Source organism: Schistocerca nitens, chromosome 2, assembly GCF_023898315.1.
Source record: "Schistocerca nitens isolate TAMUIC-IGC-003100 chromosome 2, iqSchNite1.1, whole genome shotgun sequence".
NCBI classification, from domain to species: Eukaryota; Metazoa; Arthropoda; class Insecta; order Orthoptera; family Acrididae; genus Schistocerca; species Schistocerca nitens.
The window spans coordinates 369,593,485-369,617,009 of NC_064615.1; the positions used below are offsets into that span (position 1 = coordinate 369,593,485).

General features: G+C 39.1%; 1 protein-coding gene across 5 annotated transcripts in view; it reads right to left on the minus strand.

Annotated features, from left to right (window-relative positions):
- LOC126236194 (sialin-like) overlaps positions 1-23,525 on the minus strand; it is a 395,476-nt gene that overhangs the window by 50,962 nt on the left and 320,989 nt on the right. For all 5 annotated transcript variants that reach the window (XM_049945299.1, XM_049945297.1, XM_049945301.1 and 2 more), the window contains 2 exons: positions 10,940-11,163; positions 8,919-9,155 (listed from right to left, as the gene is read on the minus strand). In XM_049945299.1, coding sequence (XP_049801256.1) covers positions 8,919-9,155; positions 10,940-11,163 — 461 coding nt within the window. The remainder of the gene's footprint in view (positions 1-8,918; positions 9,156-10,939; positions 11,164-23,525) is intronic.

A 23,525-nucleotide genomic window follows, 5' to 3' on the forward strand; every position in this document is an offset into this window, starting at 1 on the left:
CATTTTTAGGTAATTTTCTGATACAATGTATGCGGCTGGCAGAAGGTATCACAGTACTTGACACCACCAACCATCTTGATACTACCAATAAACTGATTACCGACTGACTGACAAATTATTCTTTTCTGGCTATGAACTGTTCAACAGCAAGTGCAGCCTTCCAGGAAATATATAAATCAATTAAAAATTTCCTCTTCCCAAAACTGAAAATTTAAATGAAATGTTCATTAAGATTCAGTTTTATTGTGGAGATACAGAAGGCTGACAACATACTTAACCAAATTAACAAAGAAAATTACTCTGACACCATGAAGGGATTGAAAAGTCAAAGCAATGTTATGCTCAAGACAGATTCTATTTTGAGTAAATAAACAATTAACACATGCAGTCTTTAATTTTGGTATTGTTACTGTCTTATCATAGAACCTTATGACTGCACTGTATACAGTTGAACGGTTTATTTTTGAGAGAAGCTGTTTGCAATGCCATTGCTCAGGCAGAGTCAGATTTGATCGCCATAGTTTGTAGAGAATAAGCAAAGTGTGTGGCAGTGTCACCAAATGTATATAAATAATGGTTCTTTCTGTGGTTTCCCTAAAACAAGACATGTACCAGGATGGTTTCTTTACTAATTTAATCTTGGTATCTAATAACTGTGTAATTGACTAGGCACGATACTTGTATTCTATGTGGTGAGAGAACACCTGTGACTGTTTCATTGTGTTTGGTGTTGCTACTTTGCATGCCTACCATGAGCATTTTGTTTACGTATCTATGGCAACGCCTTGCTGTTGCTGGCAACTGTGGCTTTCAAGCCGTGCTGACAGTAGCCTCTTGCATCTTGTGCTACCTTGTGCTATCCTTTAGGCATATGGAGTACACAACAGTTAATTTTGGAACAGACCCTCGATGGTGTACAGTCATTTCTAAAGAAACAATGACTACTGCATAATGTGTGTAAACAAACTGTAGGGCTGTAGATGGAAAGATTCTAAAGAAATATGTTTGCCAATTCACAAAGCCTTTAATGACCATCTTCAGCAGAACCTTATCTAAAATTTCTAACAAGAACCAAAGAAATTCTTGTTATATGTAAAGGCCATCAGTAACACTAAAGTTAGTGTCCAGATGCTCATCGATAGGAAAAGAACAGAAGTACTGCCCTGTTCAGTTCTTATACAACTGCAAAGATGAGTGCTACAGATACTAGTGCCAGTTGATTGAGAAGAGTTGAACTCAGTAAAATTTAACAAAGCTCCAGGCCCTGATGAAATCCCTGTCAGATTCTATACTGAATTGGTAATGGAGGTAGCTTCTGTTTTAATCAGAATACACAATTAAACTCTTGAACAAAAATGTGTGCCCTATGGTTAGAAGGAAGCACAAGTTAAAACAGATTTCAAAAAGGATAACAGAAGAGATCAACAAAACTACTACCTAATTTCACTTATGTCCGGCAGTTGTAAAATATTAGAACATATTCCGAGTTGAAACTTAATGATGTATCTTGAACAGAATAACTTCTTCCATGTGAGATAGCATGGATTTCCAAAATGCTGGTCATGAAGGACCCAAATGACACTTTTCTCACGTGCCATCCTAAGAAGTCATGGATCACACAACCAGGTGGATGCAGTATTTCTTGAGATCAGACAGGTATTTGACTCAAAGCCACACCAACATTTACATTGTTGTTGTTGTTGTTGTTGTGGTCTTCAGTCCTGAGACTGGTTTGATGCAGCTCTCCATGCTACTCTATCCTGTGCAAGCTTCTTCATCTCCCAGTACCTACTGCAACCAACATCCTTCTGAATCTGCTTAGTGTATTCATCTCTTGGTCTCCCCCTACGATTTTTACCCTCCACGCTGCCCTCCAATACTAAATTGGTGATCCCTTGATGCCTCAGAACATGTCCTACTAACCGATCCCTTCTTCTGGTCAAGTTGTGCCACAAACTTCTCTTCTCCCCAATCCTATTCAATACTTCCTCATTAGTTATGTGATCTACCCATCTAATCTTCAGCATTCTTCTGTAGCACAACATTTCAAATGCTTCTATTCTCTTCTTGTCCAAACTATTTACTGTCCATGTTTCACTTCCATACATGGCTACACTCCATACAAATACTTTCAGAAATGACTTCCTGACACTTAAATCTATACTCGATGTTAACAAATTTCTCTTCTTCAGAAACGCTTTCCTTGCCATTGCCAGTCTACATTTTATATCCTCTCTACTTCGACCATCATCAGTTATTTTGCTCCCCAAATACCAAAACTCCTTTACTACTTTAAGTGTCTCATTTCCTAATCTAATACCCTCAACATCACCCGACTTAATTCGACTACATTCCATTATCCTCGTTTTGCTTTTGTTGAAGTTCATCTTATATCCTCCCTTCTAGACACCATCCATTCCGTTCAACTGCTCTTCCAAGTCCTTTGCTGTCTCTGACATAATTACAATGTCATCGGCGAACCTCAAAGTTTTTATTTCTTCCCCATGGATTTTAATACCTACTCCGAATTTTTCTTTTGTTTCCTTTACTGCTTGCTCAATATACAGATTGAATAACATTGGGGAGAGGCTACAACCCTGTCTTACTCCCTTCCCAACCACAGCTTCCCTTTGATGTCCCTCGACTCTTATAACTGCCATCTGGTTTCTGTAAAAATTGTAAATAGCCTTTCGCTCCCTGTATTTTACCCCTGCCACCTTCAGAATTTGAAAGAGAGTATTCCAGTCAACACTGTCAAAAGCTTTCTCTAAGTCTACAAATGCTAGAAACATAGGTTTGCCTTTCCTTAATCTTTCTTCTAAGATAAGTCGTAAGGTCAGTATTGCCTCACGTGTTCCAGTATTTCTACGGAATCCAAACTGATCTTCCCCGAGGTCGGCTTCTACTAGTTTTTCCATTCGTCTGTAAAGAATATGTGTTAGTATTTTGCAGCTGTGGCTTATTAAACTGATTGTTCGATAATTTTCACATCTGTCAACACCTGATTTCTTTGGGATTGGAATTATTATATTCTTCTTGAAGTCTGAGGGTATTTCGCCTGTTTCATACATCTTGCTCACCAGATGGTAGAGTTTTGTCAGGACTGGCTCTCCCAAGGCCGTCAGTAGTTCCAATGGAATATTGTCTACTCCGGAGGCCTTGTTTCGACTCAGGTCTTTCAGTGCTCTGTCAAACTCTTCATGCAGTATCGTATCTCCCATTTCATCTTCACCTACATCCTCTTCCATTTCCATAATATTGTCCTCAAGTACATCGCCCTTGTATAGACCCTCTATATACTCCTTCCACCTTTCTGCTTTCCCTTCTTTGCTTAGAACTGGGTTTCCATCTGAGCTCTTGATCGTCATACGAGTGGTTCTCTTATCTCCAAAGGTCTCTTTAATTTTCCTGTAGGCAGTATCTATCTTACCCCTAGTGAGATAAGCCTCTACATCCTTACATTTGTCCTCTAGCCATCCCTGCTTAGCCATTTTGCACTTCCTGTCGATCTCATTTTTGAGACGTTTGTAATCCTTTTTGCCTGCTTCACTTACTGAATTTTTGTATTTTCTCCTTTCATCAATTAAATTCAGTATCTCTTCTGTTACCCAAGGATTTCTACTAGCCCTCGTCTTTTTACCTACTTGATCCTCTGCTGCCTTCACTACTTCATCCCTCAAAGCTACCCATTCTTCTTCTACTGTATTTCTTTCCCCCATTCCTGTCAATTGTTCCATTATGCTCTCTCTGAAACTCTGTACAACCTCTGGTTCTTTCAGTTTATCCAGGTCCCATCTCCTTAAATTCCCACCTTTTTGCAGTTTCTTCAGTTTTAATCTACAGGTCATAACCAATAGATTGTGGTCAGAGTCCACATCTGCCCCTGGAAATGTCTTACAATTTAAAACCTGGTTCCTAAATCTCTGTCTTACCATTATATAATCTATCTGATACCTTTTAGTATCTCCAGGGTTCTTCCATGTATACAACCTTCTATCATGATTCTTAAACCACGTGTTAGCTATGATTAAGTTGTGCTCTGTGCAAAATTCTACCAGGCGGCTTTCTCTTTCATTTCTTAGCCCCAATCCATATTCACCTACTACGTTTCCTTCTCTCCCTTTTCCTACACTCTAATTCCAGTCACCCATGACTATTAAATTTTCGTCTCCCTTCACTATCTGAATAATTTCTTTTATTTCATCATACATTTCTTCCATTTCTTCGTCATCTGCAGAGCTAGTCGGCATATAAACTTTTACTACTGTAGTAGGTGTGGGCTTCGTATCTATCTCGGCCACAAGAATGCGTTCACTATGCTGTTTGTAGTAGCTTACCCGCATTCCTATTTTCCTATTCATTATTAAACCTACTCCTGCATTACCCCTATTTGACTTTGTGTTTATAACCCTGTAGTCACCTGACCAGAAGTCTTGTTCCTCCTGCCACCGAACTTCACTAATTCCCACTATATCTAACTTTAACTTATCCATTTCCCTTTTTAAATTTTCTAACCTACCTGCCTGATTAAGGGATCTGACATTCCACGCTCCGATCCGTAGAACGCCAGTTTTCTTTCTCCTGATAACGACATCCTCTTGAGTAGTCCCCGCCCGGAGATCCGAATGGGGGACTATTTTACCTCCGGAATATTTTACCCAAGAGGACGCCATCATCATTTAATCATACAGTAAAGCTGCATGCCCTCGGGAAAAATTACGCCCGTAGTTTCCCCTTGCTTACAGCCGTTCGCAGTACCAGCACAGCGAGGCCGTTTTGGTTATTGTTACAAGGCCAGATCAGTCAATCATCCAGACTGTTGCCCTTGCAACTACTGAAAATGCTGCTGCCCCTCTTCAGGAACCACACGTTTGTCTGGCCTCTCAACAGATACCCCTCCGTTGTGGTTGTACCTACGGTACAACTATATGTATCGCTGAGGCACGCAAGCCTCCCCACCAATGGCAAGGTCCATGGTTCATGGGGGGACATTTACATTAACAACAGTGTATTCAAATGTGGCTGTATGGGTATAAAATGGAATGATCACATAGACTCAGTCAGGGTAAAGCACATGGCAGACTTTGCATTTTCACAGATCTTGTCAATGAACCAATCAGTTTACAGAGGAGACTGCTTACAAGACATCTGTGTGTCCAATCTTAGAATAATGCTAAAATATATGAGACCCATACTAAATAGGACTAACAGGATTTATTGAGCATATACAAGGAGTGGTACCATGAAAGGTCTCAGTATCTTTCGAATAGCAGTAGAGCACCATAGAAATGGGGGAAAACCTGAATTGACAGATGCTTTTAGATATATGCCAACTATCCTGCAAAAGGATACTTATGAAATACTTTTATCAAAGAAGGTTTATTGTAATCCTGAAGCAACACAAATATAGCATTTGTAATTTTTTGTCTTTACTGCTTAATAATTCTGTTCACAGAGGGTTAAGTGAAGATCTACAAATACACTACAACCCCTCACATAATGTTCTCAGAGGAACTGTGAAGACAAAATTACACTCAATGTTACATACCTCTGCCAAGCACTACTCCACGATAATGCCTGCCTGCATTCTGCTAGATTGACAAAAGACACTATACAGGGTTGGGTTGGGAAGTTCTGCACCCACATAATTCACCTGATCTTGCAGCCTTAGATTTTCACCTTTTCCAATAACCTTCAAGGAACTTCCTTTCTAGATGAAAATGTGCTTCAAACATGGCTCAACAAGTTGTTTGCCTCAAACAACATGATTTCTACAGATGCAGAATCGAAAAGTTAGCCCAGTGTTGTCAGACAGTTGTAAATAGTGAAGGAGAACATATTATAGATGACTAAAGTCTCTATAGTGTTTATTAAACTTACAGAAAAATACAAGTTTATTCACCAATTGAATACCTCCATACAGATATGACTTTTATGTTAAGTTACTGGGGTACCCCAACTACCATCTAACCATCCTCTCATATTAACAGCCAATGTGAAACTGTGATCAAGCACAAGTTTGAGCACAAAATAGCAGAACACACTGCTCAGCAAAAGATGGTTTACTTCTATGGCTGTTTCACAACCCTTGACATCTTGATCCTCTGTTCCCTCACTACCTTACTTGAATTAAGTCACTGGGAACATGAGAACTGCCCCTTCATGGCATCTTTGTGTCTGGTAGTCCTTTTAGCCTCAATTACTACTACCAGTCCCTAACATCCAACAAACTACATCCTGGTACTGATCTTGTTTCCTCTTCCTGCCCCCCCCCCCCCCTCCTACCTCAAGTTACTATTGTCTTAACCCTCACTTGAGTTAAGTCCCTGTCTCTTTGGTTTCTCATTTGCACAATGCTCTTTGCAGTCTCTTCTATTCCCTTCCCAGTAACAGCCCACCCACCCCTGCTCTTCATCTCTGTACTTGAGTGAGCTTTCTTGAATGTGATATTTCTACCCCCTTCACCACTGCTCTTCCTCCGCAGTCCTTGATTTTCCCCTCTACTGTTTTGTTCCCTAACTTTCCACGTCATTCCACTGGCTCCAACTGAAACAACTGCTCCTCCACAGTGCCAGGAAAATGTAGCTCTCTCTCTCTCTCTCTCTCTCTCTCTCTCTCTCTGTGTGTGTGTGTGTGTGTGTGTGTGTGTGTGTGTGTGTGTATTTCCATTCATTGTAAGAAAACTCATTAATTTGCCCGAGAAACCTATCAAAATGCTTATTCATGCAAATTAAGTACAGTATTTATTACTGACAGTGATTTACGTAAGTGCCTCAGAGAAAAACAGCTCGGAACAGAAAATAAACCATAAAACATGCTTGTAAAACTAATACAGTTTTTGTAATAACATCACCTACTATAAAACAACTTTAATCACCACTCTAAGCAATATATAGGAGATGTGATTGTCAATCTACTGAATGCCTCAGTTTCAACTGAGAGAGTTAATGATGAAATATCTGAGAATAATTATTGTAATAACTGGCACCACTGTGATGCACAAAACACAGTACATAAGCATCCTAGCAATTCTTGAAAGAATCATATGCAGATGCATATTTTTTGAAACTGTTTTGGTAACAATACGATCATCCACATGTTTGATGTGATCAGAAATGTCTTTGAGTTCAGAGAAGACTGACTAATATTTACTGGATTAAAAGGCAAAATTAAAGTCATAATTAGTAAATGATAGAGAGAAATAGAAGCGCAGCCTTTGTGTGTAAAGAATCAGACAGCAGAACATGACATAGAAGAGAAAGAACTGAAGGTCTGCTTGATTATTATGAGTATTTATGTATGATAATTAAATAACTTAGCATAATAAAAATAAAATAATTAAAAAGTTACAATATGATTTAGAGATAAAGGAAGGAAGATCCAGAAATATTACATATTACAAGAAGAATGATTGATCAAATGAATAATTATTGCAAACTAATGTAAGCCAAATGAAAATTCAACATTTTTAAAAAAACTATGTTGATCTAGTTTGAGTGACTATTACACTCAAGAATTAGGACTAACAAAATTACTAATTCTTCTTGTTCCAAAATCTCAATTACCAGTAACACTCAATTTGACTGATGACTTAATTCTGGCCAGGGATGGCAGAAATCTATAACAGCACAAGTCTGATTACCTGTTGTTATATGCCACCTACTGCTTTATTCAATCTATAGCTGACTGGTACTGTTGCACTATGTATATATCTTACACCCACTGAACTCACAGTATTTCAGGAGCATGCTGAGAAGTAAGGCCTCCAAACTTTTTGTGTGATACCCTTATAGCTTTTTAAATAAAAGAGACATTATTAACACTTTACAGCTTTAATTTTTCACGTGTACGTACTTATTTCTCATCATAGTCATCCTGGCAATTAATACATTACTCCCAACAAAAGATCAGTTTGTTGATACCATCACTGTAGAATGTCTGACTTTGTTGATATAGCCGCAATCTCACCTCTGCTTGCACTGCTTCATCACTATCAAACTGAAGTCCTCGACGGTATTCCTTAACTTTTGGAAATGGATGAATATTGGTTTGGATCAAGTTGGGACTGTATTGAGGATGACAGTGAACCCAAGTGTCAGATTGTTGCAGCTCTCATGTTTGATCTGCCATTGTCCTCCTGTTTCTCAAGCACCAACATAGTTACGTTACACACTGCCACGTTACACTCTACGATTCGGAGCCCTCTAGCAACAGAGGGTTCCAAATATATAGACATGAAGAATAAAGATGTAGAATATTAATAACATTTGTTTTATTTAAGAAGCTATGAGGGTTTTCACGTAAAAAATTCAGAGGCTATACTTTTCAGCACATCCTCATATATTATACTTTTATTTTGATTTTGAAATATATGACCAAATAAAATTTTAATCAACAAAATATAAAAGAACAGAAAGAATGAATGAAAGTGTTCTTGGGGTAATGTTCTTAAACAAATTAATCAGATAGTTTAACAGGCTACCTCTAGTTTAGCACAATACTCTTCCCACTAATGTCATGCAGCTTTTTGTTTTTACACAAGTGTAATAATAATAATAATAATAATAATGAGATTATGTTTTGGTTGATAATTTCAAATCTTTTCTTCCTCAGAAGTAAAATAACTGTGTTAGATACCACAATATCAACCTGCATATCAATGTAGCTGAAGGGCAAAAGCTGAAGTGATGTTGTGGACACAAGTAGACCTGTAAAATACAGTACAACAAAGTTCACATTTTCACTTGAGGGAAGTGATTCTATGAAATGTGAAATATATCATATGACATTATCTCAGTTCACCTGCAGCAGCCTGCAAAATACACTCCTTATGAATACTCAAATCAAAAGATACCTCTCCAAAAACATAACAACAATGAAGGAAGAAAGCTAACTGAGAAAGGAATGTTCAAACTTACCGATGCAATGCCCTGTATAGATCTCAGCACAATTATCAGCGAGTAGTGTACAGATGCAGCTGCCGGTATGAGCAGTGAGCAGACAGCAGTTGTAAGCTGTGACATTCCAAATACCGTCTTTGTGCCAAAGTGTTGTGTCAGCACACCACCCACCACTTGTGAGAGGATGTAGCACCAGTAGAATGATCCTAAGATTGCTGACTGTGTTCGCAGATCCCAGTCAAACTCACCTTCATCCTGTGAATGTTACATCATTCTCAATTAATTAAATGTTTTGTGAGACAATAACAAGATGAGACTGGAGTCACCAATACTGCCACTGGCAACAAAAATAACAATGGAAGCTGCGTCAAAGAGTATCTGTAACTTGACTCCTGCCATAATGTGTGTATATGGTGAGGATATCAAGTGTCTACAAGCCAAGAGATCAGCTTATTATGAAAATAAATCACATCAGATTTAAAAATTGCAGCACATTTAATCCATGCCATAAGGCAGGAGTGGGTTACTGCTAGAGTAATTTGTGGCTGATATGTGCTCATGATGTGGTAGATTGGTGTAGAAGTAGTTCAATATACTGTTTTTGAATAATCCATTCAACTGTTGCATTTCACCATCAACAAAATACTGTATTAGGGAAATACAGCCAAACAGCCATAAGTTTCCATTCATGAAGCCGAATCACACCAAACCATGCTTCTTATTCACTCTGGTGTGGCTAAGTGTAGTTTCAATGTCAGTGATATTAGTAGACTCACACAAGATTCTTTAAGTTGTTTTAAACTCACATATGGCATTTCAAGCACAGCTGTGTTATAGAGACTAAAATAAAATGCGTTGTGCTTTGCCAGACTATGAAATGTACTGCAAATGGAAATTAGTACTAAAATCATATGGCTAATTCTTATGTTAGAAAAATATATTAATATATTGCTGTTGTAAATGTGATTATATATTATACACAATAAGAACATATCACACACATAGTAAATGAATACTCTTAAGTCAGCTAGGACCAACTCAATACCAGCAACAAAAAAAAGAGGATGGAAAACGATGAGAATATTGCACGTATTTAGGACCCAGGGAATGTCTAGGGCTGCAACAATGCAGCATCCAAGGCTTGGCCACAATGTCTCACATGACACAACCAAAGGATGTGGGGTAGATAAACTAATGGAGAATGAGATTGCCATAGTAAGAGTTGAGCTTTCCCGAGATGAGTATAGTTTGGTTCTGTGTAGAGGTTTCCAGGGCCTGCAAAGAACTCTGTCAATGGTCTTCTGGGCCTCCTGTGGCGTCGTTTGAAACTTTTCTGGGCGTTAGTACTCAATTGAAGAGTACTGATAGGTCCTGCTAGGAGACAACATGAAGCAGAGAACTGCAGTTAGGGTAGAAGGGGACAGAATGAATGTTTCAGTCAAATTGGGGGGTAATTTATTGGCAAAAATCCTCTGTTAATTTCTACAGCTAACAGTTAGGCAAACATGGTTTTGGCTGAGAAAAAAGACTTATTGATGTGAATAAATTCTGCTGTTTCCGTGGAAACTAGTTTTACCTTTCAGCATCTGTTGAATCACATTTTTCCAGCGATTTTTCTCAAGATTTATTTCTCGAGACTGGAGAATGTTGCAGAATAAAGGTTAAACAGAGACTGTGCACCTTATCATTCCTGGTTCAATGGTCAGATTTGCAGGTCTTCTGATGGCTGTTACATTGCAGTAGATCTTAAACTATTGATGGAGGATTTACGATTAATTAATCTTGTTCCAAGGGTCAAACTCAGGATTCCACAGGGCTGCATCTGGGTCAAGAAACAGGAACACTATCTTTCTTCAGTGATCTGAGCTATATTGTGGGTGTTCAGTAAAATGATCTTTGCATTGTTTCATTCAGTGACCAAGTGGACTATGGATGGAAGAACCTCAGATGGATTAACCTAACAAACTGACACTTGGCATGGAAATGCAGAGCAACCACAAGGCTTTCTGCGAGTGCTAGGCTACTGGTTATCTACTTACCGGAGGTGACTCTGCAGCAGTAGAGAGTGAGTCATTGGCAGTGGCCTCGGATGTGGCAGCTGGATCATAGCAGTAGAGGGCATCTGCATTGCTGGCATTGGTAGTAGGTGGTGGGATGCGCACCATGGCCACAATGGCGATGTTGATGTCAGTGCGCATCATGAAGCTCACCAGGAAACCGGAGAATGACAGGAAGTATAGCACCACACGTGCTGGAACCATGTCTGCAATGGAAAACAATGTGCCCTGTCAGCTTAATAAGCTGTAAGGTCGTGCTCACTTTTCAGCACACTAAATAGATCACAACTTAAAATTAAGAAATGAAAAGAAGTACATTAATGGAAAGTATTCAGCACACATTCAGTTTCCTGTCAGGGAAAAATATGTGAATATGTTATGGGTTAGATATGTTGAAAGTTGTCTGTCTTCAATACCTGAGTGGTCAGCTTGGTTTAGTGCCATACGCAGACCCCAGGTTCAATTCCCAGTACCGTCAGTGAATCAACAGACTTTACTGACCTGATTCAAGCATTTGGTTTCAAGCCAAAATCGACAAAGGTCATGAGAGTGACTAAACAAACAGCAACCTGAATAGATAATATTATGACAAATCATTCATCTGGTGATACAAAAAATTCTGCACTGATTTAGATAGGTAATTTTGATCAATCTGCACTGTTTTTTGAGCTAACAAAAATAAACAAATCAGCCATTAGAAAAACATAACACACCAGTAAGGAAAATATGTCTTTATGCCTATAGGCTTGAAGAAGTAAAACGGGCAGTGGATCAGTGTACTATAAGCTCCAAAAATTATGACAGAGTTCTTGAAAGTTTTTTTGTATATCTATAATGAAATTTTTCCCCATAAAGAAATTACAAGCAGACTGAAATCGATAACTGCTGGTGTAACAGTGCCAGAAAAGGACGTTTACATAATAAACAAAAAATAATACAAATTTAAATTTTATAAACTATGTAAAAAAATATAAAACTGTATTTAGAAACGTGGTAATGGCGGCAAAAGAAACGGCACACAAAAAATTCATTCTGAACCATACAAATAAATCAGAGGCAGTATGGTCAGACATAAATTCTGAACTTTGTGTCATAGCCACCAATCCACAGGTCTCCAAAATTAAAACGGGTGACAAATCCATTATAAACCATTCAGAAATATCGGAATATTGCTATGAGTTTTTAGTAAATGTATCAAAATCGGATTTTGACGGAAGCAGTAACCTATATACTGTCAAAACCTCCGGTTTCAATCATGACAACATGGAAGTTTTAAATAAATTTGAATAAATTATAGCTGAAGATACAGAAAAAGTAGTATATCCATCAAAAATAATTTAAAAAATGACTGGATGGGATGACATACCAGAGTAATTAGAATACGCAGCTATCTGAAATAATAAACCAGTCACTTGAAGAAGGTGGGTTCCCAGATGTTCTCAAGTATGCAGCAGAAAAGCCACTGTTTGAGAAAGGTACAAAGGAAGATGTAGGAAACTAGTGACCACAGATTCTACTCCCATTATTGTCAAAAGTGCCATATTTAAAGAAGTTGTTACAATCCAGGTCCAAAATTTAATAGTAAAATCTGATATCATGACATTAAATCAGTTCAGCTTCCAGAAAGGGGAGAGTACAACATGTGCCACCAACAAACTTTTTCAGAAAATTACAAATCCCAAAAAAATCACAGGAATTTTCTGTGACATTACAATGGCTTTTAACTGTGTACCACTCTCTTCTTTTAAATAAATTAGAGAGATATGGAATAAATGGCAATGCTTTGAAGTAGTTCATATCCCATTTAACAGATGGAAAGCAAAGGGTAGTCGTAACATCAGGAGCAGGAAACTGTTCTCATGGTTCCATTTTAAGCCTAAATGTGGTTTTTATTTTACATGAATGATTTACCTCTAAATAAAACATCCCATTCAGTTTTATTTGTAGCTAAACAGTATTGTATTCACAATGACAATATTGTCCTATGCAAGTGACATGAACAGGAAAGCTGTCTACTACAGCTATTTTGAAACTGTTGTATCATATGTAATAATCTATTTTAGGGAATGCAAGTAGTGTAAATAGGATATCATCACTTCAAAAAAATTGTTATGAGAAATATATGTAATATTAAGCCTAAGGACTCGTGCCAATCTTTATTCAGGCATCTAAAAATTTTAACTACGCTATTCGATGTATTTACAATTGTGAACTGTTTATCTTTTTGCATACCAATCTACAATTTTTTTTATAGAAAACCATATTGAATACATGTATGGCACAAGAAACAAAGATAATTTCCTGTTAGCATCTCACAGACTAAAACTCTGCTTCCAGACTCAACACATGGCTATGAAAGTTTATAGTAAATTAGAAGTGAAAAACTTTCACAGTATGGAACTAGGTTTACCGAAGATAAAATTACTCACGATCCTAGTGCACAAATGATATTATTAACTCATAGAATTTTTAAATGGTGGTAAAGATTTCTGTGCTGTGAAACAAAATGAGTTTGCAATGATTTTTAGTTTTTTTGACACATTGTCTGTTAGTCAGTTAGATTTTTTTATACTGATGAGTGTCCTGGACATATGCCCTAACATCTACTGACACACTATTCATGGTTTGATGGGCATCTTACACTTTTAGACAACTTTCACATTGAGATCTGAGTGACACTGTCCCCAAATATTTCTTGAATTCAGTTCCCATATTTATCGTCACAGAAGACTCATTTCTGCCAGGGAGTCACTATATGACTATCACAGTTAAAAGGATGTATTCCACATTTCTAAAACTGTTTCAGTAAATTTGTAGAACTCCCCATTCACCTAACTACAACACCTTCGTCAGTAGGCTACTAAATGTATCCTTTGGAAGACAGTTCTCCCTTCCTCCTTCTGGAGTCTTCCTCTACTGAGAAACAACATCTCTCTGGCTCTTCAGTGAAGAAAAATATGGCACACCTAGAGACAGGAGATAAGCAGCATTTGATGGCAGGCAGATGAACTTAATGATGGTTTGCTAACACAGCTCCACAGTTTTCATTGAGATGAGACGTGAGTTTATCTCCAAACCTCTGCTCCCTTCTTTCTTTGTTTAAGACAAAGGGGAGGAAGGGATATTGAAACCAACCACACTCTCCATCCTATCCATCCTTTCTCAGACAAATTCACTTGTGTTTGGATATGAATTTGAATCTAGTCAGTCCATTTTTGTTTACCTTTAAAAATAACACATGGAGGAAGGAAACCTGCTCCTGCATTCCCACAGAACATGACCCTAAGACTGATTTAAAGGCATTCTCAGTTTTCTCAGGATACTGGCCTGTCCAGTGAAACAAGAGCTTTCCTTTTGTTGGCATGTGATGAAATCTAGTTTTGTCAAAACTGAAAATATTTTGAGTCAAGAATGTCTTCAACCTCATATTTGCATTACTCAAAAAAATACTGATTACATTCCAATCTACAGCAGCCACTTCCTTGAAGTATTGACTGTAAATTTGTGAGAAAATTCTGAACTATGTCTCTCTAAAAACGTCTTTCCCAATTCCTACTCAGGCATGTTATCTTTAAAGCAGCCTACTTTTATTTTACAGTAAATATCGTGGGCTTTCCAACTTTACAACTTATTTAGTTGGTTCACAAAGTTTTGTCTTGGAATGCTATATTTTCTTGCATCATCGCCCTGTAGTAATTTTCGCTAACGTTTTCTGCTGTGTTTCGTGTGAATAATGGGTTTTTGTACCATATTTCTGGGAACCACACCTGGTTTGAAAGGTTTCTGCTGTATCACGGTCTGTAGGAGAAGAAAAACATAGTATGCATAGTGTATCGCAATCATTTAACTTCACTAATATTGAGGTTTATTTATTATTGAGCCTGCAGTAATTTTTGAATAACACAGAAATGAGTGGTCAGAAGTTATAAAATCGTCTGTAACAAATTTCTTTAATTACTGAAATACGATTTTTCGAATTTTTGTTCATGTAAATGCTATGTTCAAGCACCACGATCACGTAATCAAGCAACCCTGGGCCATTTTATCAATTCTAATATTATAATACGTTGACTAATTATTGTAGTTCCAATATGGTAGACAATGTACAACAATCCTGGTAACTTCGTAGAGGGGAAATGTTACCCTAAAATATGCTCTAATCTGCAACTAGCTAGACTATATCACAGTGGTCATTGTGATTCCTTGGAAAACAATTTCAAATCTAATTGCTTCACTGTAAACTCAGAAAATTATTAAATCGTTTAAGAATTAAACGTTACGAAGGAGGTTATCATTTTTTCTCACAAATAGAAATTACAATCGGTATTGTCAGAAGTTGTCTTCACGGCCTACACAAACTAAGAATAACAAGCTTTCAGGAAAGTGGAAAGCCAACGAAATACGAACGAGAAAACAGAGACGTACTAGAACTATTATTTTTAGTACAAAATTATGCCAGCTGGTGGAACACTATCCATTTGAAACAAAAGTAGTACGCGGTACAGAGGTACCGTGACTGGTAAAAAGTTGCTTGATGAATTGTAGCAACGTAAAGTCACTTGAGCATTTGCACACTATTACAGTTGCACTTCCGACCAACCGATTTTGCACAGTGGTATTTCCGATCAGAGCAAATGGCCAGTTGTTCCTCAAAAGCAGAAGCGTTGTCACGGACAGTCAACCGGTGCCCTCGTTCCAGCCTTAATTGCCGCGCAGTTTCGTAAGGTACGGTACTTGTGTTCTATACAGTGTAATGGAAATAATTACACTACTGCAACGAAAGGAAAGCTGTGTCTTTCAAAGATGGTCACCGCTACGAGTTGAACAGAAAATGTGATGAGTATAGGAACTGCTTTTGTGTGCATTCCAAACGAAGCAAGTGCCAAGACCATCAAAAAATTGTAAACGGTGGGATCATGGCTGGACAGCACAAGTCTTGCTCACCTGACGAAACAGATGGTTCAAATGGCTCTGAGCACTATGGGACTCAACTGCTGAGGTCATTAGTCGACGAAACAGATGTGCCGATTAAAAAACGAATGCGAAACTGCGGGAAAAGAACCCGCGATAAAAAGACTGACTGTTTTCCAAATTTTTAAAGAGGAATTCAAGATATGAAAGATAAAGGTTTATATTTCGTCGAAATGTACCAAATTATGAGAACCCCAAGACTGAATTGTGCAGAACAAGAAGAGTAACTGTTGGAAAGGTCCAGAACTTTGGCTCTCGTTCTCAGATGCAACTGAGTGAAGATTATTTGAAATTAACTGAAGGTAACAGCTTTTTGAAAACTGACGATGGGTTGTTCCTGGCAAAAGAATCTTTGTGTTCGGTTGTTTATAAACACAGAAAATCCTGTGTGAAAATGAAACTGTTCTTGTGGATAGGAAATTTGACAATTTTTTGAAACAATTCAGACAAATGTATACAATACACATCGAGATCGTAAGTTTTGCTCAGACATTATTCAAAATATGTGTGGAAGACTTTTTTCTGTACTGAAACTTGTTAAGCCACTACTACTATTTCATTGCCTTGTCATAGATGATTACAGTTAAATAATAGTTGCAATGATTCTGTTCCTTCCAAAACATTCTATTAGTAACGAAGAGGTTTTAATATGCGAACACTTTTTTGTACGATACATTAATTTTATTCCACTTTAAATTCAAGTGACACGTCTGTACTGGTTCAGATTGCATTCACTCATTTATCACCCGCTTGCATGAGTTTACCATTGCCGTTTCATTACTGTACGATCGCCTTTTCATTACATAACGCCTCTCGCGGATACGAAATTTAAATGTGAGCTTCAAAATTCTTTTCACAGAATATTTCACCTTCGTACACTCGCGATCTTCTCTGTAAGCATACTCGGGCCCTGCTGAGTTACGACAATAATTCATCTTTTTTTCTTTTACGTGCGATGCAAGAAGCACGAGCTCTCGTGACGAGCCCTGTAGGCTTTCTCAGACTCGTCTTCCTTACTCCGCGCCAAAAGATGTCCAGGAGTCTCTTCCTCCCACAACGATGGGGCATCCCCGTCAGCGATGTGTCTGCGCTGTAGCAAAGTAGCATGAGGGTAGAGTCGATCCTTCCAGTATAGGATCGATATCTGTACCCTTCGAAACTCTCATTGTGGTTACAATTTTCAATAAAACCAATGTCTGTGGAAGAAGATAGAAGAACTTGGATCAACGAAGAAATAACGGGATAGAGAAGAAGTCTGTTTCGCTGCATGTTTGCTGGTGTGACACATCTACATTACTAACAGTGCAAAGTCCTAGTTGCAGGTGGCCTATCTAACGGCTTCCAAGGGGCACCAAAACTTCGACCGAATTTTAAAATTTAAAATGCTGTTATAATCTACTCGTTAAAAGGTATAATCTTACGTTACAGGTTTAACACAGTGAGACAAGTATTGCAATTATGAATTGTACGTGTCTTCAGGCAGCGTAGCTCACTATGTGCAAATTACCCCAGATATATCTATCCATCCAATATTTGAGAATGAGAGCACTTAGCGACATCCAACAAACTTTAAACATAATTCGAAACCTTCATGAAACGTTTTATCGCAGACACCCCCCACAAAATGATGACAGAAGGAAAAAGTATATCACTTACTAAATTTATAGTGATCTTGCAGTAAAACTTCAGTATCAGGTATCATTTTTTAAATTTATTACTTCTTTACAACATACACTATTCGCAGTACATTTTGCAGACGGTGTGCACACAATACCACTGAATGTACTTGCAAAATTATATCAATGTACGATCCGCAGTTCAGGAGATACGGCACCAGATGTGTGAAAAACTACCTTTTACTTAAAATGAAGGGCTGAGCTGTGCGTGGGTTTATATCAATACCCGCCACTCATTAAACTTTCTGTACTTCGTATCGTAGCGATGGGTTCGCCGGCTTCTTGCTTTAGGCAGCGTATCCACAGGAAGAGAGGATTTACACACACTCACGCTTTCTGCTAAGTGGGGTTGTTTGCTGGCTCTTCCACATGGTAACCAGGGCTAATCATAGGCACCGAGCGGGGCAGCGCAGTGGTTAGCACACTGGACTCGCATTCGGGAGGACGAAGGTTCAAACCCTCGTGAGGCCATTCCGATTTAGTTTTTCTGTGATTTCGCTACGTCGCTTAAGGCAAATGTCAGGATGGCTTCTTCAAAGGGGCCCAGTCGCTTTCCTCAAAGATAATGTTATGCATGTGGTGGAATAGCGACGGTGTTGTGTACAACGAATTGCTTCCCCGAGGTGTAACCATCACTACTGACACTGTCAACAAATGAGACGGTTTGCAGACGCAGTCGAACGACCAGGAAGACTGCGTGAAGTGATGCTACTCCATGATAACACCCGCCCGCATTCTGTTACGCTGTCGAAAACACTATACAGGTTATTCACCTGATCTTCCACCATCAGCCTTTTATCTTTTCCTCTCTCTATCGACAAACCTTCAAGGAATTTCCTTTTCGTATGAAAATGCATTCCGAACATGGCTCGACCAGTTCTTCGCCTCAGAATCAGCTGATTTCTACCGCCGCGGAATCGTACGGTTCCCCAACGTTGCCAGACGGTTGTAAATAAGGAAACAGAATATATTATAGATGACTAAAGTCTCTGTTATGTTTATCTGTTGTGTTTATGAAACGCATGGAAAAACGCTACGAACTTATGCACCAACCCAATATACAGGTTGTACATAAAGTCCGGGAACACTTTCAATTATTTACTGCACAAGAACCAAGCATTGTACAGATATCATACATATGTCATTTTGAAGAGAAACCCCGAAAGTTTTTTTTTTCGTCATGTATACCGCCACAGCGTAGTTTGGTAATTTGCCGATAGTCAGCAATAGTCGCAAACATGGCGAGTTCAGGTGCGAAGCGAGCTTTCCGTGTGCTACAGCTGTTTAACGGACGTATAGAACCAGTACCACCGGCACAACAATTCGTTACGACGGGTTGCTTGTGCCCGGCAAAGAGAAGCGGACGTCCCAGTGTAAGTGAAATGAATGTGGAGCATGCAGGAGGGACATTCATGAGTCTAAAGAAATCGGTGCGTGGTGCATCCCGTGAACTCGAAATGGCTCCAATGACAGTGTGGAAAGACCTGCGGCAGAAGCTGTCTATGATACCTTTCAAACTGGAGCTAGTGCAGAAGCTCAATGACGACGACAAAGATAAGCGTTTTGAGTTTTCTTCGCAGTTGCCAACAATTGAATGAGGATTGGGATGGCATTGTTGATCGCTTAATTTTTAGCGTCGAAGAGCCACTTTCCACACTAATGGGAAAGTGAACAGGAATAATTGCCGAATCTGGGGTACAAAGCATCCTCACAAATGCATTGAATTTGAGCGTGATTCTCCAAAGGTAAATGTTTTTTGTGCCTTGTCACGTCGAAAACTGTACGGGTCATTCTTCTTCGCCGAGAGCACTGTCACTGGATATTCCTACTTGGGACATGTTGCAGCAATGGCTGATGCCTCAAATGCAATCGGACTCTCCGTTCATCTTTCAGCAGCATGGGGCTCCGCCCCATTTTCATCGTGAAGTTCGTGGGTTCCTGAACACGGAGCTGACGCATCGATGGATCGGCCGTGCTACAGAACGGGACAGCTGTTTCGCGAAATGTTCTCCTCGATCACCAGATCTCACTTCGTGTGACTTTTTGTGTGGGGACACATTAAAGATCTGGTGTACGTATCGCCTCTACCACGTGATGTAGCAGAGCTCCGGGAGAGAACACGGGAAGCGACTGCCACAGTCGACGATGCCATGCTAGGACGGGTATGGCAAGAATTCGACTACCGTATTGACGTCTGCCGGGTCACTCACGGTTCGCATATCGCATGTTTGTAAAAAAGAACTTTCAGAATTTCTCTTCAAAATGCAATATGTATGACATCTGTACTATGTTCAGTTCTTGTGCAATAAATAATTGAAAAGTGTTCCCGGACTTTATGTACACCCTATATTACTAAACGGCTACGCCAGTGAGCCGCGCGGGATTAGCCGAGCGGTCTCAGGCGCTGCAGTCATGGACTGTGCGGCTGGTCCCGGCGGAGGTTCGAGTCCTCCCTCGGGCATGGGTGTGTGTGTTTGTCCTTAGGATAATTTAGGTTAAGTAGTGTGTAAGCTTAGGGGCTGATGACCTTAGCAGTTAAGTCCCAGAAGATTTCACACACATTTTTTTGGCTACGCCAGTGGACGGTCACCATATCCCAGCTGCAGACTGCCTATCTAATCAAAAATTTGACTTTCAATATTTCGTATTGTTGCTGACAGAATTTAAAATTTTAAAGTGCTTTCATAATCTTTTCTCATTGCGAGGTATTATTTTATGCCAGAGGTTTAATGCAATAAACAAGTCTTACGGTTAGAAGCTGTGTATAAGTCTAGAGGCACCATAACTTATGACGCTGAAATTACCCAGAACATATTCATTCAGTATTTGAGAATGGGAGCATTTAGCGACTTCCAACAAACTTTACATACAATTTCAAACATTCATGTAACTTTTCTCGTTGGCATCCCCCCCCCCCCCCAAAAAAAAGAAAAAAAACCCACAAAATGATGAAAGGAAAAATGTTTTTCGCTTACTACATTTTCGCTGTCCACGCAGTAAAATTTCCGAATGAAGCATGATGTTAAGATCTATTGCTTCCTTACTAACTTTATTCGGAACGCATTTTACAGACACTGTCAACATATAACACTGAATGTACCTGCATATTTATATCATTATGCAACGCACATTTCAGGAGGTAAGACGTCGTAAACATTGAAATGCGTGAAAACTAGCTTTTGCTTAAAATGGAGCGCAAATTACCCTAACTATACTGAGTGTTTGACAGTGAGAGCACTTACCGATTTTCTACAAAATTGAAAATAATTTCCGACCGTTCCTAAACTTTTTCTCGTTTACATGCAAATATTCAACACATGAACTCATTCGCAAAGCAATCAGATGTCGGCAGCTGTTTTATATAACGGAGTTCGATTCTTCAGAGAATCGGGATTGTGGGTTTACTGATAGGAAACAAAACTCCTCAATACATCAAAAATATCCGAAAGTATACTTACTGACAAATAAGCAGAAGGAGGAATCAGTAAATGCTACATATGAAATTTAAAGAAAAGATTCCATTGGCCTCTCTCTACAAAACAAGAAAAAATGCATAAATATAGAGAAGATATTTACAATTTCCGGCTTTCTTTAAAAAAATCGAGTGATAAATTAGAAGTTATTAATTAAGATAAAAATTTTACTCATTTGCTGCAGTTATGTAGAAAGAAAGAAGAAAGGTAAACTATAATAAAAATAAAACACACATTCAAACAAGCTTACGTCCTATAGCATAGCTAGTTCTAAGCGTGACAAAAAAGTCAGGGATGTACTTATTACTAAAACCGTCGAACACTCTACTGCTAAAATATTTATGGTCGAAAACATGATGACATCACGGGTCGCGTAGTACACGTCGGAAAGGTCACGACACCGTCTTATTGCGTGCATATAATACTTCCTCTCAACACGAGAGCACCACAGGTACTTTCCACGACGTTCCGACGGCTGCGTCAATTAGCACTTTTCTTCCAGTAAAATTTAGTCACTATGCAAGCTGAATCACGATCTTTGGAGAGCACACTCTTCTATTCACTGCTAGTCCTATCTCGACGTTGCTCATTCCACTGCAAACACAGCGCTCTAACAATAAGCGCTGCTACATGCCTGAGATAGAGAATAACTGCTCTGAGCCTCTGATACACATTTCGCCAGGTAAATGTAGTTTCTTTGATAGTTGCAATGTTTGTGTTTATACTATGTCCGTATCTTCACAATACAATGTCCTTCAGAGACGCATACATGTCAGAGTTACAGTAATTATAGAGATATCGGTATTAACTTCGCTTTTTCAAATGGAACTATAGTATTTTCTGCTGCTAGTATTGTATTTCTAAACGAGACGAATTCTAAGGAGTTTCACTCTTACAAATCTGTTTTGTGGTTTCGGACGAAGTACAATACTGAGAACTTAAGATTTATCGGTGTGCATGCGATAGCATGCTTACCACTCTGTTCCAAAACGTCGTGCATAAAAACGTATTTCTGCCGTCACCAGCAGATCAAACTCCGACCGAGGATTCCAATGGCTAAGTACAGCAAATGGCTGAAATTTTTACAGTACATTCCGGTATCGAACAACCTTGAAATTTTTCTTGACATCTTTATCCCTTTCCCAGATACAGAGGTTCAAAGTTACCCTGCTCGTACACATAAAAATATGCACACAAATTTAAATAGATTGATTCATGACGGGTATACCCGCGATTTAATTAAACTGACGGGTACACCTGTGTATGAACGAACGAATGAATGCATTTGCGTAAATATGGGGGGTTCCTGAGGAAACCTCAGAGAAAGCCTTTTCATCACATTTTCGCCATCAGCGGCGGACCAAACCCCAGTCGCGGATTCAAAAAAATGGCTCTGAGCACTAAGGGACTTAACATTTGAGGTCATCAGTCCCCTAGAACTTAGAACTACTTAAACCTAACTATACTAAGGACATCACACACATCCATGCCCGAGGCAGGATTCGAACCTGCGACCGTGGCGATCGCGCGGTTCCAGACTGAAGCGCCTAGAACCGCTCGGCCACTCCGGCCGGCAGTCGCGGATTCCGAGAAGGCTATGCACAGCAAGTGGTTATAATCTTTACAATATATTCCAGTGTCAAGCAACCTTGAAAATTTTCTACATATCTTTATCTTTTTCCCAGATACAGAGATTCAAAGTTAATCTACTTTTGCACGTAAAATGCGGTGTGACGTAAAAACGTAATTTATAAAGTGACGTAGCACGGAGAAATATGATGTAAAGCGTCTCCGTTTTCCGAAGGTTTCAGGGAGTCCCACGATGTAGTATTGAAGCATATGCAAAACTTCTGTGTTTGTTGAATCCGGTCTGAGGTGTAAAATTAGTTTTGCGTTGTTTCAATTTCACATAAGTAAACTATCCAATTTGTACAGGCCCATCAAATTCTTTTCAAATGAGTGACGCGCCCTGCTGTGGCATGGTAAAGAAGGGAAACATCGGAAAAATGCTACTGTCAGAGCACAAAAAAGGCGAATATGCTCCTCTTTATTAAAAGACTGGCTGAGAAGTGTGCTACCAGCTGCCACATTGCATCTTCCTCAGACCTTTAGAAATTTTCGCAAGAATGTTGACATGTGAACGTATTCGCACTTTTTATGCTTAGACAGAATGAGTGGCAGTGGGAAATAGACGGAGAAATAATAAATACTGGAAGTAGTAGACAGTGATGTGCTGTAGAAAGAGCGAAGGAGACCATGGCCGTGTGCGAGAAAGAGAGGGCGACACTGTGAGTGGAACAGAGAAGACAGTGAGAGAACAGTGATAGGAAACGAGTGAAGAAGACAGTGCCAGAGGGAGAGGAATAAAGAGAAGGAAAAAGTGGAAGTGGGTGAGAGCCAGTGATACTGAGAGTCTATGACAATGACAAAGAGGAAGAGAAAGATGGT